This window comes from Trachemys scripta, chromosome 12 (genome assembly GCF_013100865.1).
Source record: "Trachemys scripta elegans isolate TJP31775 chromosome 12, CAS_Tse_1.0, whole genome shotgun sequence".
Taxonomy (NCBI): Eukaryota; Metazoa; Chordata; order Testudines; family Emydidae; genus Trachemys; species Trachemys scripta.
This window is the reverse complement of record NC_048309.1, coordinates 30,983,663-31,003,425: the sequence shown is the minus strand read 5'-3', so window position 1 is coordinate 31,003,425 and position 19,763 is coordinate 30,983,663. Positions and strand designations below refer to the sequence as shown.

Here is a 19,763-nt window from a genome sequence, read left to right as displayed (position 1 = left end):
AAACTAGACACAATCAACTCCGGTTTGAATAAGGACTGGGAATGGCTGAGCCATTACAAACATTGATTCTATCTCCCCTTGTAAGTATGCTCACACTTCTTATCAAACTGTCTGTACTGGGCTATCTTGATTATCACTTCAAAAGTTTTTTTTCTCTTAATTAATTGGCCTCTCAGAGTTGGTAAGACAACTCCCACCTGTTTATGCTCTCTGTATGTGTGTATATATATCTCCTCAATATATGTTCCATTCTATATGCATCCGAAGAAGTGGGCTGTAGTCCACGAAAGCTTGTGCTCTAATAAATTTGTTAGTCTCTAAGGTGCCACAAGTACTCCTGTTCTTCTTTTTGCGGATACAGACTAACACGGCTGCTACTCTGAAACCTGTCAAAAAGAGAGAGTATATTTTGGAGTCATAGGAAGCTAGTTTAGAGCCCAGATGTTATCTACTGGGCCTGCTCAGTAAGCGAGAGGCTGCATTCTGTTTGCACTATCTGAAGCTTCTGAGTGATCTTCAAGAGTAGTTCCAGATACCTATAGAGTGCCCTATGCTAGTGAAATTTGGAAATAAGCATGGAGAGATTCATGTCGGAGAAGAGCCATCTGAAGATAGCATGAAATGCCTTTTACCATCACGGTCATCTAGGAATCTAAGAATAGCATGTGGGTCCAGTATTGCCCCTGAAATTTGAAAATCACTGGAACCAGAGATTTACCTTCTGAATGCAAAGATCAGTCATTATTCACCAGTAACTATATTTTTCCTTCTGGCTGCCTGCATCAACTCCATGTTATATGGATTGAGCCTGGCTTTCCTCTAAGAAGCAATCTTGGTTTGGTACAGGCAATCAAGGTTACTGTTTTAATTACAAAGATAGTACTCAGCTCTTTGCCTCTGTCAGCCTACAGATGGTATTGCAACCCAAACGTCTTTTCCATCTCCCTCATCAGTCTTACTACTTCTGATTTGTCAGCAGGACAACAACAAATTGGATTTTTCCATGAGGCCCGTTTAGGAGGATGAAGTGCTCATTGACGCTTTACAGCTCTTGTCCTAAAACAGGCTGTTACATCTGAAATGCCTTAAACATTGTTAGTTAGAAAATAGAGAGGAAATTAAAGACATCAGATCTTAAATCCTGCTTGGCTGAGTTTGAGGTATGAAAGAATAAAGGTTGCCATGATAGTTTTACAACTACAAATATTTAAGAGTATTTGCATCATATCTTAAAATCTTAGCTTTTGCTCAAATTAGGAGGACTGTTTTGATTATGGTTCTGTCGTGAATCTTTGTGCATCTGTGGTTTTCATAGAATCATAGAATATCAGAGTTGGAAGGGACCTCAAGAGGTCATCTAGTCCAACCCCTGCTCAAAGCAGGACCAATTCCCAGCTAAATCATCCCAGCCAGGGCTTTGTCAAGCCAGGCCTTAAAAACCTCCAAGGAAGGAGACTCCACCACCTCCTCCCTCTCTGGCTTTTTCTTCACTAGAGAAATTTGGCATGCTGACACTATGTAATTCCCAAGTCTGCCTGTAACACACCTTGTGTACATGAAGTACTTCCAAGATGTATATTCCGTTACAGCTACTATTGGGTTTATATTTTATTTAAACCTTTGTGGTCCTCCACTGTGCCAATCTTCAACATTCCAAAAATACTCCTGAAAACCTAAGAATGGCATAATAGGTCAAACCAGTGGTGCATCTAGCCCAGTACCCTGTCCTCTGACAGTGCCAGATGCTTCAGAGGGAATGAACAGGACAATTACTGTATCAAGTGATCCATCCCCTGTCCATCCAGTCCCAGCTTCTGGCAGTCAGGTTTAGGGACACTCAGAGAATGGGGTTACATCCCTGACCATCTTGGCTGATAGCCACTGATGTACCCATCCTCCATGAACTTATCTCATTCTTTTGTGAACCCAGTTATACTTTTGACCTTCACAACATCCCCTGGCAACAAAGTCCGCAGATTGACTATGCATTGTGTGAAGAAGTACTTCCTTATGTTAATTTTAAATTTACTGCCTATTAAGTTCATTGAGTGAACCCTAGTTGTTGTTGTTCTTCGAGTGTTTGCTAATGTTGATTCCATTCTAGGTGTTCACGCAGTCACGTGTGCGGACGTTGGAGATTTTTGCCTTAGTAGTATCTTTAGGGTCGCTTGTGGTGCCTCCTTTAGTGCCCTGATCATGCGTTGGTATATTAGGCACCGCGGGCCCTACACCCTCTCAGTTCACTTTTACCGCCTGTGTTGGTTAGTCGGAGCGCCTTTCCTTGCACAGCAAAGGCTAGCGCTTTTGACTCTTCTGACTTTAAGCCTTCGTGCCTTGTAAATAGTGTTAAGTAGTTAAGTGTAGTTAGAAGTTAGGGTCCCATCACCTATGCCTGTAAGTGACCCCCACAGCAGCTGCCTCGAGTGCTTGGGGGAATCACATGTGAAGGACAAGTGTTGTCTCTCTGTAAAAACTTTTGACTCCAGGATCCAGAAAGAGTGTGATATTCATTTGAGGGCTGTCCTCATGGAGACTGCCCTCCGACCGACCGGCTTCCGAGCCGCCCTGGCCGGACTCAACCCCTAGTACCTCAGTCTCGGAGCGCAGCACACTCCCGACAGCAGGCTCTGCCTGGCACCGCTCGCCATCACTGGTGCCCAAAATGAAAACCAAGAAGCACGGCTCCCTGGCACCAGGCAAGAAAGGGCATTGGGCAAAGGACCCAGCTTGAGCCCTCTGGAGCCATGTGGATTTGCTTCCCCAGTCAGGGTCCTTAGCGCCTTTAAAAGATCCACCACCTACTCCCGTGAGCAATAGGGGACCCAAACTTGTGGTGACATCGACACCTTCCCAAGCTCCCCCAGTGCCAAGAGAGGAGAGGCCTCTGCCCACGCTGCCGGCACCCTGTGTGCAGCAGGAAGCGGCAAAGGCTCCCTATGAAGGCAAGCCAGCCGCCAAGACCCCCCCCCCAGAGGGCAGTTGAGTGCCGCCGCTCCCCTGAGGCAAGGCAGTGCTCTCAGTCTCCATGCCACAGGTCTCTGGCATTGCAGCCCAGAACCTCTTTGGCTTGCCCTTGATCACCGTCACCGTCTTTGCGGTCGCTGCCATCTTGATGCGTATCGCCTAGTGGGAGGCGCCGGTCACCATATTATTGGCACTTTGCCCTCCTGCTGGTCATCCTCTCAACACAAATCTCCATCAACTGCCCCACGGGAGCACTCTCCATCACGACACTGGTCCCCACGACACCGGCACCAGTCCTCCCACTTCAAGCACCAGTTTCTGGCGGCGATGGTCAGCAGACAGACACAGGTGTTGATGGCCCCGCTGTGGTCACTGGAAGGGCAGTTTAGCCCTCACCAAGACTCCACCGGCGCGATTGGGCACCAGAGGCTGCGTTGACTTCTATGGCGCTGCCTTGGCAGCATGGCCAGTGGCCAGCGTAGTGGCCCTATTGGAATGCGTGGGGCATGCCAGTGATGCCGATGCCCCCCTTCGTACCGCTCATCTGCTATCACTTTGGAACAACAGTTGGCAGCACTGGGCTTGGTGCATGAAATGCGCTCAGAGGTTGGGGTAGAGGAGATAGTGTCCCCCCCCCCCCCCCAAAACCCTTTCCTCCATGGGGGATGATGCCCCAGGGCTTCCCCTGGCGGTACAATCATCCACCTCATGTCCGGATGAGGTGGTCATGGGACCCTCGAGGGCCAGCCGCCAGGCGATTTTAAAGAACAAGAACACCAGGTCCTGCTTCAACGGGTGGCTGAGAACTTGGGTCTAGAGGTGGAGGAGATAGCTGAGCAGGCGGACACCTTGTTCAGTGTGCTCTCAGCCTGTACCCTGCCCATGATGTGCTACCAGTGAATGATGGGGTCCTGAAAATTGCCAAGGCCCTCTGGAAAACCCTGTCGTCCATCTCTCCTACCACCAAAAAGGACGAAAAGAAGTACTGTGTCCCAACCAAAGGGTTTGAGTACCTATATACCAACCCTCTCTGGGCTTGCTGGTAGTCTCTGTGGCCAATAAGGAGGAGAAGCAGGGGCACACCAGTTCCAACTCCCAAAAATAAAGAGGCCAAATAATGGGACTTTTTAGTGAGGAAAACTTTATTTGACAGCCAGCCTGCAATTCTGGGTGGTGAACCACCAGGCTCTCTTTGGTAGGTACAATTTTAACTTATGGGACTCTCTCTGTAAGTTCAAGGAGCCCCTCCCCCAAGATTTGGCGCAGGAATTCGGCACCCTGGTAGAGGAAGGTACCACAACGGCCAGTGCTCTCTCCAAATGGCATGGGATGCGGTGGACTCGGCGGCTAGGGTGGTCGCATCGACGGTGGTCATGTGGCACAGCTCCTGGCTTCAGACCGCTGGCCTGTCCCAAGAAATGCAGACCTCAGTCCAGGACCTCAGATTCAATGGGAATGGATTCTTAGGTTGCATGGGTTGAAGGACACTTGGGCCACCCTTCGCTTGCTGGGTATGCGTACACCACAGTCTGCAAGGAGGCAGTTCCGGCCGCCCCCACTGCCAAGACCTTGCAGACTTGACCAGGAGTCTGCAAGGAGAAGGTATTAGAGACACGAGCTTTAGTCGTCGCCGCCCCTCCTCCTCCTTACCCACGCAGCCAAGCCAAGCATCCTGGGAGCCAAAAGTGCTCATTTTGAAGGTGCACTCGAGAGTGAAGCCCCAGTCAACTCCCTGGATCCACCTTGTTCTTTCCTCGACTGTCTTCGTCCCTACAGTTTGGCCTAGTTGCGGGTCACCTCAGACCGCTTGGTGCTAGAAATAATATCTCCACGCTATACTCCGCAATTTTTGGCCGCCACCCCCATTCTTCCCCCATCCCTCTACAGCAACCCTTCTCACAAGCAAGTCCTGGTTCAAGAGGTCGAGAACCTCTTGCACTTTGGGGGGCGGTGGAGGAGGTCTCTCAGGTCATGAAAGGAAAGGGGTTCTATTTCTGCTACTTCCTAATCCCGAAAACAAAAGGGGGGCCTCGGACCCATTCTGGACCTGCGTTGCCTCAACAAGTCTCTCAGGAAGTTGAAGTTTTGTGTGGTCTCCCTTGCTCCATCATCCCATCCCTGGATCGGGAAGACTGGTATGCCGTCCTCAACTTGAAGGACGCTTATTTCCATATTCCAAGGTCACAGACGTTGCCTCAGTTTCATAGTGGCAGAAGCCATTTTCAATTCACGGTGCTGCCCTTTGGCTTCTCATTGGCCCCAAGAGTTCACAAAATGTATGGCGCCAGCGGCTGCTTACCTGAGATGTTGAGGGCTCCAGGTCTTCCTGTATCTCAGGGACTGGCTCATCAAGAGCAGGTCTCCAGAACAAGTAAAGGGGAGCCTCGATCTGGTGTGTTTCACCTGCCGTGACTTGGGCCTGTTAATAAATGAGAAAAAGTCCACCTTAAGGCCAGTCCAGCTAATAGTTAATTGGGGTGGTTTTTGACCTGGAAGCGCTTTTTTAGGCCATGTCAGACCTGATCTCCCATGTGAAGAACCACCCGCTCACCACGGCTCACACCTGCCTGTGGTTGTTGGGCCGCATGCACGTTCGTGCTCAGTCATGCCCAGCTCCATCTCCGGCCTCTGCAAGCGTAGCTGGCGTTGATCTACATCCCCAACAGGAACAACCTAGACCAGATAGTCAGGATGTTGGATCACATCTAGTTGTTCCTGGTGGTTTGGGTCAGTGTTGGAGGGAGTTCCTTCGCGGCCCTGTCACTGACCCTGGTCTCAGATGCTTTGGACCTGGGCTGGGAAGCCCACCTGGTTGCGGGACGATCTGGCCCTCCGTTTCAAAGTCAGGGAGCTCAGAGCGGTTCACCTGGCTTGCCAGGCTTTCTTGCCCCACCTGAAGGGCAAGGTGGTGGAGGTCCTGACAGACAATACCGCCATGATATATTACATCAACTGGCAGGGCGGAGCCAAGTCATTGGTCCTTTGCCAAGAAGCTCTCCGCCTTTGGGACTTTTGTGTGCAGCATACCATTCATCTGGTAGCTGCGCGCCTGCCTGGGATCAGGAATGTATTAGCAGATCACCTCATCAGGAAGGCCTCATTTCGCCACGAGTGGTTGCTCCATCCAGAGGTGGTCAGTATAATCCCCCAGAGGTGGGGGACTCTCCGGTTGGACCTGTTTGCATCCAGGCAGAACAGGAAATGCCGTGTGTTCTGTTTGATATGGGGGATGGACAGGGACTCCCTGTCAGACGTATTTCTCATCCTGGGGTCAGGGGCTATGATATATGGCTTCCCACCAATGCTGTTGATTCAGTGTCCCTGTGAAAATAAAGCAGGACAGCGCAAAGATTATCCTAATAGCCCCTGCGTGGCCTAGCCAGCACTGGTTTAGCACGCTGCTGAACCTTTCAGTAGCCACGCCCCTGCAGCTGCTCCTCCTGGCTGGATCTGCTGTCCCAGAACTAAGGAAGCCTTCTGCACCTGAACGTGGCGGTGCTACTTGACAGTATGGCTGCTGCATGGCTAAACGCGGACAAACAGGAATGCTCGGCCCCGGTTCAGCAGGTCTCGTTGGGTAGCAGGAAACCCTCCACCAAAGCTGCTTACCTGGCCAATAGAAAAGGTTCATATGCTGGACCTCGGAACAGCCTATTCAGGCCCCTCAGGCTTCGCTGCAGGAGATCCTGGATTATATTTTGCACCTCAAACTTGAAGGTTTGTTCCTGTCATCGGTCAGGGTCTATCTGGCTGCTATTTCGGCTCCACTCTCTGTTCCAAGGCAGGTTTGTCTTCGCTCATGATATGATGACCTGTTTTTTGAAAAGTCTGGAGCATCTCTACTTGCATGTCCGGGATCCCATCCCTCCTTGGGACCTGAATCTCGTGCTGCTGAGACTCATGGGGGCTCCCCTTCGTGCTCCTGGCTTCCTGCTCTCTCCTGAAAGGTTTCGTTCTTGGTTGTGATAACGTCAGCCCGCAGGATGTCCGAGATCAGGGTTACTTCAGAACCGACCTATACGGTATTCTTCAAGGATAAGGTTCAGCTGCGACCACACCCAGCATTTCTGCCCAAGGTCATTTCCCAGTTTCATACTGATCAGGACATGTGTTTACCGGTCTTCTTTCCAAAGCCTCATATGTCAGTTGAAGGATGCAGGCTGCACGGTCTGGATGTCCGGAGGGCGCCGGCCTTCCACATAGACAGGACAAGGCCATTCCGTAAGTCGCCGAAGGTGTTTGTTGCAGTGGCAGACAGAATGAAGGGTCGCCCAGTGTCTGCTCAAAGGATTTCATCCTGGATCAGTGCCTGCCTCTGCTGCTATGAGCTGGCAAACATGCCTCTGCCGGAATCATTACGGCACATTGATCAGGGCACAGACGTCATTAGCGGCCTTCCTGGTGCAAATTCCAATCCAAGAGATCTGTAGAACCGCTTCCTGGTCTTCTGTCCACATGTTTGTGTCTCATTATGCACTTACTCAGCAAGCTCAAGATGATGCTGGTTGTGGCAGAGCAGTGCTGCAAGCTGCACAACCATGAACTCTGAGATACCTTCGTGGACATTGCTTGTGAGTCACCTAGAATGGAATCGACATGAGCACTTGAAGAAAAGCGGTTATCCACCTTTTCGTAACTGTTGCTCTTTGAGCTGTGTTGCTCATGTTCATTCCATTACCCGCCCTTCTGCCCCTCTGTCGGAGTTGCCGGCAAGAAGGAACTGAGAGGGCGTAGGGCTGGCAGTGCATGATATACCGACGTATGAGCGTGACACTCAAGGAGGCGCCACAGCTGACCCTATGGATACTGCTAAGGCAAAAATCTCTTGACAACTGCGCTTGTGGGCGCGCGCACACCTAGAATGGAATGGACATGAGCAACACATCTCGAGGAACAACAGTTACTAAAAGGTGGGTAACTGTTTTTTATGTGATGGGGTAAATAATATTTCCTTATTCACTTTCTCCACACGATTCATGATTTTATAGACTTCTACCATATCTCCCCTAAGTTGTCTCTTTTCCAAGATACAGACCCAGTTTCCTCATATGGAAGCTGTACCATACCCCTAATCATTATTTTTGTCCTTTTCTGTACCTTTTCCAGTTCTAATACATCTATTTTGAGATATGGCAACCAGAACTGCATGCAGTTTTCAAGATGTGAGCATACCATTGATTTATATTTTGATATTTTTTGTTTTATCTATCCCTTTCCTATTGGTTCCTAATATTAGCTTTTTTGACTGCTGTTGCACATTGAGCAGATGTTTGCAGAGAACTATAAGAACATAACGGCCATACTGGGTCAGACCAAAGGTTCATCTAGCCCAGTATCCTGTCTTCTGACAGTGGCCAATGCCAGGTGCCCAAGAGGGAATGAACAGAACAGCTAATCAAGTGATCCATTCCCTGCTGCCCATTCCCAGCTTCTGGCAAAAACTATTAAAGAGATCACTCTCGTTTGTGTGCTTGTTGACTCTATCAAAGAATTCTAATAGATTGGTGAGGCACAATTTCCCTTTACAAAAGTCATGTTGACTCTTTCCCAACGTATTGTGTTAATCTGTATGTCTGATAATTCTGTTCTTTATTATAGTTTCATCCAGCTTGTCTGGTACGGAAGTTAGGCTTAGCAGCCTGTAAGTGCTAGGATTTGCCTCTGTAGCCCTTTTTTTTTTTTTTTTTTTTAAATAGGCGTTACATTAGCTACTCTCCACTCACCTGGTACAGAGGCTGGCTTAAACAATAGGTTACATACTGCAGTTAGTAGTTCTCAATTTCATATGAGTACCTTCAGAACTCTTGCGTGAATACCATCTGGTCCTGGTGACGTACTACTGTTTAATTTATAGATTTGTTCCAAAAGCTACTCTGTTGACACCTCAATCTGGGACAGTTCCTGGGATTTGTTACCTAAAATGAATGGTTTAGATGTGGGAGTCTCCCTCACATCACGTGCGGGGAAGACCAATGCAAAGAATTCATGTAGCTTCTCTGCAATAGCCAGGTTTTCCTTGCGTGCTCCTTTAGCACCAATGTCATCCAGTGATCCCACTGTCTGGCAGGCTTCCTGCTTCTGATAGATTAAAAAAAAAAAAAAGCTGTTAGTTTTCGTTTTTTGCTAGTTGCTCTTCAAACTATTTTTGGCCTGCCTAATTATACTTGACTTGCCAAAATTTATGCTCCTTTCTGTTTTCTTCAGTAACTGCTGTAACTGCTTCTGTTGCTGCATGCCTCTTGGCTCAATTTTGCAATTCCGTGTGGCATGTTCTCTGCTCAATACAGGTAGTTCTGGAATGTAATTCTGGAAGCTACTGAGATTCTTTCTCCCCTTTGCTATGAACCTCTGAAATGGAGCAGGCAAGGTCTGTCTTTCATCATTTTGGGAGAGACAACATAAAACAAATATTTATTTGAGTTTTGCTATTGCTCTATCTGGAACTGCTCTACTCTGCTTCCTGTTCAGCTGACTCCAGGGTTCATCCCATCATGATGCTATACTTTCAATAAAATTGTCATTGCATGGCTCGTGCATTGTGAACTGGACCTTTATGTCTCTCATTCTACTTCTAAAATACTTTCAAATGTAATTATTAGATCATATATTCAATAAAAAATATTGGACTTGGCAGGGTTTGGGCCCGAGAATGCTGTGGGGGCCTAAAGTCTGCGTAATTTAAATGGGTGACACTGGAGTGATTTTGGCTGTGGAGTGATTTTTCCAGGCATCCCTTTTGGATGATATTAATTCTGGTTAGAGGAGTTCCTGAAACCAGTCCCAGGTCCTCTTTATTCCAGTGGGGAGTAGGTTACCAGTCTATTCCTAACTGATTTTATAGAGGCAGTTATGGAGCGATGCCTCCCTCAATCGCTCATTCCTGGAATTGCACAAAATTAATGATGCACTTCATAGAGGTCCCATGTGATAATTAGAAATAAATGTACTAATGCCTCTTGGATTTGTACATTGATTGTTACCCCCACGCTGCACATCAACCCAAGTCCACATTAAAAATTAAAATGGTCAGGAAATGTAAGTGCATTTCCAACATCAATATTAACATACATCCACCACAAAATATATTAAACTTGTCAACTTTTTTGTGCAGATCATAGTCTTCTGCAAGAGTTGCAGATGCTTAGCATCAGTAAAGATTTGGCTTTGAGATTTTTTTCCCCCTATATAATTACTCTTTCCTCCTAAGCTGTGTATTTTTAACAAAATAATCAGCATTCAAATGAAGGATTTACGAGGTTTTCTTTTCTATTGCATGTAGATTCAGTAACTGTTAGTATTTCACAAGCTTTTGCGTCGTACATGTAGGATTTAGATTGTTTTAAGTAGAAGTGTAACTGTTTTGTAATTTGTATTCATTTGAGCTATCCTCCAGGGCCTTAATAATCTTAAAATATTATTTTTGCTGAGAACTGGATGTACTTGCAATTAGATATGAATAAAATATCCCTAGAAGTACGTGCTTTGTGTGTGTGTGTGTGTGTGTTTAGTAGTACCTTGTAGTCAGTTATGGCAGATTCATAATACTGTTACATTTCTTTTAATAAATGAGAATTTGCCTAGAGAATTTTCACTCTGTGCTACTGATTAGAAAGTTTTCAAATTTCTAATTGGACAAGTACAGGTAAGTTGAACACTTTTTTTTTCTTTTTTTGCATAAAACAACAAAAATCTGATTCAGAGGCAAAAGTATTGGTATTAAGCTGTAAGTGTATTTAGGGTAAGAGATGTATTAATGAAACACCCACTTATAGTACTATAGCTACTGAAAGAGTTAATATACAATTTCACTTAAATGCTTACAGATGCTACAGTGTATGTTCATTTTGTAACATGTTTTATTGCATTTTTATTTCAATTGACTTTCATGATTCTGGATTGTCCTCTTATATAGAATAGTACACCTTACCGCAGGATGCTGTGTATCCATCTAAAGTTGTAGTGAAAAAATTGTTTGACATTCAAATGTAGTATTTGAGAAGTATGTGGTCATGTAATTTAAGACTCTTCTAATATATGTGCACAAGGAGCAGAGTAAAGGTTGTGTTGTGTCGTGTCATCTTGAAATTTGTGATGTTTATAGCTTTGCTTGCCTAATCATGCAACCATAATGTTCTCTAAAGGTAGCTCAGTAGACTAAATTTCTTTTAGTTTGTTTTTAAAAAATAAAAATAAAAGTTGAGGTGTTTAATGTGCAATTCATTTATCTGTGTGTCTGTCTTCAGCCAGCCTTTTCTAGGCGGCACTCTGGTTCTGCTGCCATGTGCAGGAAATACATGAGCTTATGTTTAATGGATGATACTGGTATGTCTGCCTCTTCAAAATGTCTGACCTTTGTTGCTACAAGTACTAGTGCAGAATGGGAGAGAGAGCACCAAACAAGGCCACCCCTTTCTCCAAGCAAAGGCAGGTGACTTATGTATGTTGTAGTTATAGGCACTGGTTTATGATACACTGTCACCAACTATTTGATAAAATTAACTCTGTACCAAAAGTTTCTAAGAGCTAGTCAACGCTACTGAAATGCTTTTGGCATTCTCAGCTGGTAGGAAGGTCTCGTGTGTGTATCTGGACATGACAGATGAAGGGATTCATTTTCCAGTTCTTGTCAGAGGTCATTCCACCTTTCATGGGTCCTGCTTGATTGAGATGGAGGATGGTGGTAGGTAAAATATGATAACGTTTTTGTTGACTTTGAAGTCTGTCTTCAGGCTGAGCAAGATAGAACATCTTCATTCTTCTTGGGGGGTAGGAGTAATTGTGTATCTCTAGAGTACAAACCTTTTATCAATGTCTGTTGTGGTCTTATGCCAAATAGGTCATAGCGATTGAGATACCTTATAGATTTGAGAGGGAGCTATGCAGGCTGTGAGATCTAGCTGTTGGCAGTTTTTTAGATTTGGTTTCAATAAATATTTCATGGATGCTTCCTATAGGGGAGAGATCCTGGAGCACTGGGCCAAGGACATGAGCTGAGGCCTGAACCAGAGGCTCTGAACCAAAGTTAGGCCATGTATTAAAGTAGATGTTCGCAAGTTCACTGTCCAATGTATGACATTGGCAAAAGTATAACTAGTGTTGCTAAAACATAGGCGCTCCTAAGAAGTAACAGATACTGGGTATATGTGAGAACACACTCCAAAAAATAGCCCAAGAATATCCTGACTGAACACCAAATAAGAGGATGTTTTGCCTGAGACACCTGGAGCATGATACAAGGGGAGTAACAATCAAATGTCATGAAACACATAGAGATAGGTAAGTTGTTTGTTTCAGTCTATAAATGTTGGGGTACCTTGTTGTAACCTTTTGTGTGGGACATGCAGATGGGACAGCAGAGACTCCTGCGGACTGAGCTGCTCCTTGCCACAGGGCATCTGGCCGAGTGCCTTTTTTGCCAAACTTGAGTCTGTGGTCTTTCTGGGTAGTACTGTCGAGGTCTGCTGAACCAACTATCTGCGCTAGGCTGGGACAGCAGATGGAGAGCGTGCACACACACCTAACTGACCACACTTCCTAATCTAACATCTCTCTCCATTTGAGAAAATTGTAGAAGGTGAATGTCCCAAAAGTGTTACGTAGCATTGTGACCTCCATCTCTTTCTGCTGTGTATAACGGTTTGTAAAAAAAAATCCTAAATTTAATGATTTTAGCTATTTAAATCTGAAATTTCATTGTGTTGCAATTTTAGGGGTCCTGACCCAAAAAGGAATTTGGGGGTGGGAGGGGTTGTGGTACTGCTACCCTTATTTCTGCGCTGCTGCCTGAGAGCCGGGTAGATGGAGAGCGGCGGCTGCTGGCTGGGAGCCCAGCTCTGAAGGCAGAGTCACTGCCAGCAGCAGCACAGAAGTAAGGATGGCTTGGTATGGGATTGCCATTCTTCTGTACTGCTGCCTGTAAAGCTGAGCCCTTAGTCAGCAGCTGCCACTCTCTCTGACACCCAGCTCTGAAGGCAGAAGCACAGAATGATGACATGGTATGGTATTGCCACCCTTACTTCTGTGCTGCTGCTGGCGGGGCACTGCCTTCAGAGCTGGGCGCGTGGCCAACAGCTGCTGCTCTCTGGCCACCCAGCTCTGAAGGCATAGCAGAAGTAAGTGTGACAATACTATGACTGCCCTAAAATAACCCCTTGTGACCCCTTGCAACTCCCTTTTGAGTCAGGACCCCCAATTTGAGAAACGCTGGTCTCCCCTGTGAAATCCCTATAGTATAGGGTAAAAGCATGCAACACCAGATTTCACGGGGGGAGACTAAATGTCACGGTCTGTGATGCATTTTTCATGGCCATGAATTTGGGAGGTCCCTACTAATGAAGAGACTTTACAGGTCAAGTATGACTGCCTAAATTGGTCAGTCATGGCTAAATTTGAAGAGCAATTGTCCGAGCTGGCACGTGAGGAGTTTGAGGTGTTGGTTGCAGAGGGCTGCTTGTCCTAGAAAGTCCCTGCAGTCTATCCTTGAGGTTGTGGACACTGCGGCCAGGTTCATGGCCTTGGCAGTAGCCATGAGGAGGGCTTCCTGGTTGCAAAACTTTGGGGTTGCCCTAGACGTCCAGTAAGCCATAAAGGACTTGCCCTTTGATGGCTGAGTCTTGTTCTCGGACAAGATGGGTGACACCTTGCATTCCTTCAGGGATTCCAGGGCTGCCTTGAGGTCCTTGGATGTGTACATGCCATCCGTGCGAAGATGCCACTATGGGGCGCAGCAGCAGTATCACCCACAACCTGCCTTTGTGTAACGTTGTCCCTGAAAAAATGGACTACCGTATAAAAAGGGATATATCCTAAAAAGAGGAAGCAGTCGGGTGCATGCTTTGGGCAGCTCTCAGTCTCTCCCTTGGCACAGGCCATGTGCCCATTTTTTTACTTCTTTGTCCAAAACAGTGGTCCAGTCATTCCTCAATCCTCCCATCCCTTTGGCCCACTTTTACAATGCTTGGGACTCAGTTACCTCCAACAGCTGGGCCCTAGACACTGTAAGATCAGGCTACGCTATCTAGTTCCTCTTCATGCCCCCTTCCCTCCTCCTTTTCCGTCCCTCTTCAGGGATCTCTCACAAGACACTGCTTGTTGAGCAGGTTAGCTCTTTGAAGTTGGGAGCAGTGGAGGAAGTTCCGCCGGAACACTTGGGCCATGTTTTTTATTCCCGGTACTTCCTGATACCATAATCCAAGGGCGCAATGAGACCTGTTCTCAACCTTCGTGGCCTCAACAACTTAATCAAAGTACATGAGATTCTGTTTTGGCTATCCTCCTCGTGCTGTCTCAGAACGACTGGTTCGCTGCTCTGGACCTTCAGGACACGTACTTTCATGTGGCCATTCTGCTAAGCCACTGGAAATTTCTTGTGTTTTGTGGCAGGAGAACGCCACTTTCAGTATACTGTTCTCTCGTTTGGCCTCTCTTCTGCCCTGCTTTTTGATAAACAAAAGAGAGAGTATGTGGTGAATTGAAAAATACAAGTACTGTAGTGCAATCCCTTCGTCATGAAAGTGCAACTTACAAATGTAGATTTTTGTTGTTGCATAACTGCACTCAAAAACAAAACAATGTAAAACTTCAGAGCCTACAAATCCAGTCAGTCCTACTTGTTCAGCCAATTGCTAAGGCAAACAAATTTGTTTATATTTACAGGAGATAATGCTGCCCTTTTCTTATTTACAGTGTCACCAGAAAGTGAGTACAGGTATATGTGTGGCACTTTTGTAGCTGGCTTGCAAGGTATTTACGTACCAGATATGCTAAACGTTCATGTGCCCCTTTATGCTATGGCCACCATTCCAGAGGACATGCTTCCATGCTGATGATACTCATTTAAAAAAAAAAATGCATTAATTAAATTTGTGACTGAACTTCTTGGGGGAGACTTGTATGTCCCCTCATCTTTTTTACCTGCATTCTGCCATATATTTCATGTTATAGCAGTCTTGGATGATGACCAAGCACATATTGTTCATTTTAAGAACACTTTTACTGCAGATTTGACAAAATGCCAACAAGGTACCTATGTGAGATTTCTAAAGATAGCTACAGCACTCGACCCAAGGTTTACGAATTTTCCCAAATCTGAGAGGGATGAGGAGTGGAGCATGCTTTCAGAAGTCTTAAAAGAGCAACACTCCGATGCGGAAACTACAGAACCCGAACCACCAAACAATAAAATCAACCTTCTGCTGGTGGCATCTGACTCAGATAATGAAAATGAATGTGCGTCGGTCCGCACTGCTTTGGATTGTTATTGAGCAGAACCAGTCATCAGAATGGAGGCATGTCCTGTGGAATGGTGGTTGAAGCATGAAGGGACATATGAATCTTTAGCACATCTGGCACGTAATATCTTGCAATGCCAGTCAGTGCCATGAGAATGCGTGTTCTCACTTTCAGGTGACGTAAACAAGAAGCGGACATTATTATCTCCCTCAAATGTAAACAAACTTGTTTTTCTGAGCGATTTGGCTGAACAAGGAGGAGGACTGAGTGGACTTGCAGGTGCTTAGAATTTTACATTGTTTTGTGTTTGAATGCAGGTTTTTTGTATATAATTCTGCATTGGTAAGTTCAACTTTCATGATAAAGAGATTGCACTACAGTACTTAGGTGAATTGAAAAATACTATTTCTTTTGTTTTTTACAGTGCAAATACTTGTAATAAAAATAAATATAAAGTGAGCACTGTACATTTTGTGTTGTAATTGAAATCAATATAATTGAAAATGTAGAAAATATCCACAAATATTTAAATAAATGGTATTCTATTATTGTTTAACAATGCGATTAATCACGCGATTAATTGTGATTAATTTTTTTAATCGCTTGACAGCCCTTCTTAAATCTAATGAACTGCAGGTTTAGACAAGAGCATGCTTACTTGCATTACTCCTTGATCAGACAGAATTGCTGAGTTCCTGTTGATTTATACCTTAGAGCTGCTGGAATGAAATAGTTAAGTTGCCCCTGTTGGGGGTTCTGAAAACCTTGGGTAACAGCTTTGAATGCTTCAGAAACTGTAATTTGGTCTTGGAGAGATTTAAAACTTGAGTATCTTTTTAACTATGTCTGTGAGGTTTAGCCTTTAAAGATGTTGGTACATAGCCTCAATGTTGAGATTTTGGATGTGTTCTCTTGGCACTGGCACGTGGTCAAATATAATAAATGGATAGAAAGGATATTGTGGCAACCAGGGGGGACCAGGTTGAGAAATTATGTAATTTATCCTTGGGGAAAAACGGGAGTAGTGTCTATATATCCATGAGGTTCCTGTCTGCACATGTCATGCTGTTAAATGGTGGTAGCTGCAGTGAGAGGTCTGCCTAAAGTTAATGTGTTTCTGATAAGTCCTTGATAGGTTCAGTCACTACTAATTGTTGGGTGATCCCACTTGCAGTCCAGTATTTCTTCTATCTTATGAAATAGATCTGTCAGTTGATGAGGAGGTGTATACTGAACCCAGAATGATACTTCACCATTTATGAGGCTGTCATTGTGGGAAATTAGAGGCATGAGAGAAGTGCAGGTTGAGCCAAGTTGGGTTTAAACAATGCATAAACGTTAAGGAGAACATAAAGCAATTTATAATGAAATGATTTGGATAACGATAGGCTGGTTATCATGACACCAATGCTGGGCAAAGGAGTGGAACTGCTGGTTTCAAACTTTATCCATAAAAATTTATTGTGATTGAAAATAGGTTCTTGTCAAAGTACAATATCAGATTGGTTGGAAAGATTACAAGTTTGAATGGTAAGGGTAACTTGTGTAATATATTTTTCTGTTAGATAATTGATTTATTACTTCATTATTTATTACATGAATTGCCTAGGGAGGTTGTGGAATCTCCATTACTGGGGATTTTTAAGAGCAGGTTGGACAGACACCTGACAGGGATGGTCTAGATAATTTATTCCTGCCTTGAGTGCAGGGGACTGGACTAGATGACCTCTTGAGATCCCTTCCAGTTCTGATTCTATAATTATATCCTGTTTTTTTTTTTTTAAATGTACAAAATCAATATCCCTATTAAATTAATTAAATTCTAATTGATAAATCTCAAAGCTTGTTTATAGAGGGTTTGAGTAAGGTGCATCTAGTTGAATGTACCAGAGTCTCAGTGCTATTCAGTATTGATCAGTAACCTGAAAGGAAATATGAAATTATTGCCTAGTTAATCAGCAGATGACACAAATTTGTGGATTGGTAAATGATGATGACAGGTCATAGATACTGAGTGATCTGGATCACTTGGTAAGCTAGGCACAATCAGTTAACAGACTTGTATACTTCCAAATATAGATATTGCCATGCTAGATCAGGGGCATGATCCAGTTTAGTCCAGTATGCTGTCTGAGTACTAGCCCTATTGATTGAAGAGGCATCCCAAAATTGTGTTCGTGTCTTGCTACCTTTGTTGGAAAGACAGTGAGATAAAACATAGTTAGACGTTTATTTGGATAGAAGAGAGGTTTCATTTTATTGTTTGTAGAAGCTATACATAAAACAAATGACATAAAAATAGAGAAACTATGGGAAAAGGCTGTTCCCATATCTTCAGGTCTCGGTACCACTACAGAGTGCTTAAGCATCATTTTTTTTCACTTTTGATAGTGTCAGCAGAACAACTAGATATATGTATGGCCTTATATTGTAATCATCCTACTGATTTTTGAGGCATCTCATTTTATTCTTAACCAGAGTTATTTTAGTGAACTCTTTATTTGTCTAGGTATCCAGCTCATATAGAAGAAATTGACTATGAAGAAGGAAAAGTGCTTATCCATTTCAAACGCTGGAACCACCGATATGATGAATGGTTTTGTTGGGACAGTCCTTATCTGCGTCCTTTAGAGAAAATACAGTTAAGGAAAGAGGGGTTACATGAGGAAGATGGATGTGGCGTAAGTTGAAAACAGTGTATTCAATGATTTCCCATTATTCAGCTAGTTACGTACCAAGTCTTTTATGCATCTAAACCCATTAAGGTCCCTGAATGCAGCATGTACATGGCCAGATATAGTTTGTGATTGTTATAGCTGAGTGCTAACAATGTCATTGGTGTGGTACAGCCAGAGGAAGGAACAGTTCCTGCCTGAAGGAGCTTACCGTCTCAATAGAATGGTGTGAACTTTTCTTTTTTGCATGTCTAGCCGAATATAAATTCTTCCTTATGCGCAAGTGCTGCTGCAGTGGCTGCTTGTTGAAGGATATGGGGTGTTTTTTCATTTTTGCTTTTTTACTTTTAACAAAGAAACAGTTCTAGTGTTTTAATGAAGCAGTATATTTTAAATCTTCCTAATTTTGTTTCTCTTATTCAGGAAATGTAAATTCTTAGAGTTTTTTTTTCTCTTTGTAGGGATTTCGTATAAATGATCAGGTATTGGCTTGCTGGTCTGATTGTCGTTTTTATCCAGCCAAAGTCACTTCCGTTAACAAGGATGGTAAGTCCCCTATTCATTTTGTTGTACTTAATAACTGGATAAATTTAATTGTGTTCAGAATTTCCTCATGCTTCCAGAAAACATAGCACATCTCTGAAAGAAAAGTCATTATACTACAGTAAGTTAATTTTACAAAAAAGTTTTTTCAATTTTGTAATTTCTCATTAAATGTTATTGGTATGTAAGCAGTGGGTATGTTGTGCATTTTTCTAGTGGCTAGCACGAGCTACCAAATGACCTAACTTGGGAGGAGAATCAATTAATGACAAATTTTTTTAGCCACTTCATATAATTGCTAAAGAAGTTTTGGCAGCAGAGAACAGGCACAGTGTAGTCTTTTTTGTCATTGTAAAGGAGAGGATACAATTTGATGGAAGACAAATTCTTTCTCTAAGATTCACATACATGCTTTCACCCTTAATGTATTTTTTCTATACTTGGAAGACACAGGCTAAATAAATAAAATACAAAGATCTTTTTTAAATATCTGGGACCTTCTTACCATTACTGAATTAATCTTCCTTGAAATGCAGTGGTCTGAGGTTTCTTTTCTTTTTTCAGAGGTGCACAAAGCATTCTTCCACCAAAACTACCTCTGTATTCTTGATGAGTGTGTCAGGCCCACTATTAAATACATAAGTATATTTTTTGTTGAAATTTAAATTATTCTACATTTAAATCAGGTACGCTTTACTTTCAGCAGAACGCGTTATTTTCCTCATCATAGAAGTTGGAATTTAAATTTGTTACCTACAGTATGCTTCCCGGAAAATATACTGTAGGGAACACTGTTTGGGAGTTGTAGGCTGGATCAGATAATAGAGTATGGTCCAGTACAATTTTTAAAGTGTCAAAACAATGAAAAGTGCGTCACTTTCTTTTGGAGCAGCAAAGAGTCCTGTGGCACCTTATAGACTAACAGATGTATAGGAGCATGAGTTTTCGTGGGTGAATACCATGCATCCAAAGAAGTGGGTATTCATCCACGAAAGCTCATGCTTCTATATGTCTGATAGTCTATAAGGTGCCACAGGACTCTTTGCTGCTTTTACAGATCCAGACTAACACGGCTACCCCTTTGATACTTTCTTTTGGAGATTATTCCACAATTTAATACAGCTCTCTCAAAGATTATTTGCTGTGGGCATCACTAAGAGATTATAGAGATTTACAGAATAATTTTCAGCCTAATGATTCTTAATATAGATCACTAAAATATGAGAGAAAAGGGTAGAAATGTGAAACACTTCAGTTTGATGCACTGTTATGCAGGAGCAGAGTTTAGATGTATTCAGCATCATAATTACTAGCCTCTTCTCTTGCCAAGCAGGATTTAAGGCATTTATA

The 19,763-nt window shown here is 43.9% G+C and overlaps 1 protein-coding gene across 1 annotated transcript in view; it reads left to right on the top strand.

The window, feature by feature from the left end:
* PHF20 (PHD finger protein 20) overlaps positions 1-19,763 on the top strand; it is a 167,948-nt gene that overhangs the window by 36,145 nt on the left and 112,040 nt on the right. Inside the window, exons 2-3 of the mRNA XM_034787648.1 lie at positions 17,705-17,876; positions 18,332-18,416. Of these exons, the coding sequence (XP_034643539.1) occupies positions 17,705-17,876; positions 18,332-18,416 (257 nt within the window). The remainder of the gene's footprint in view (positions 1-17,704; positions 17,877-18,331; positions 18,417-19,763) is intronic.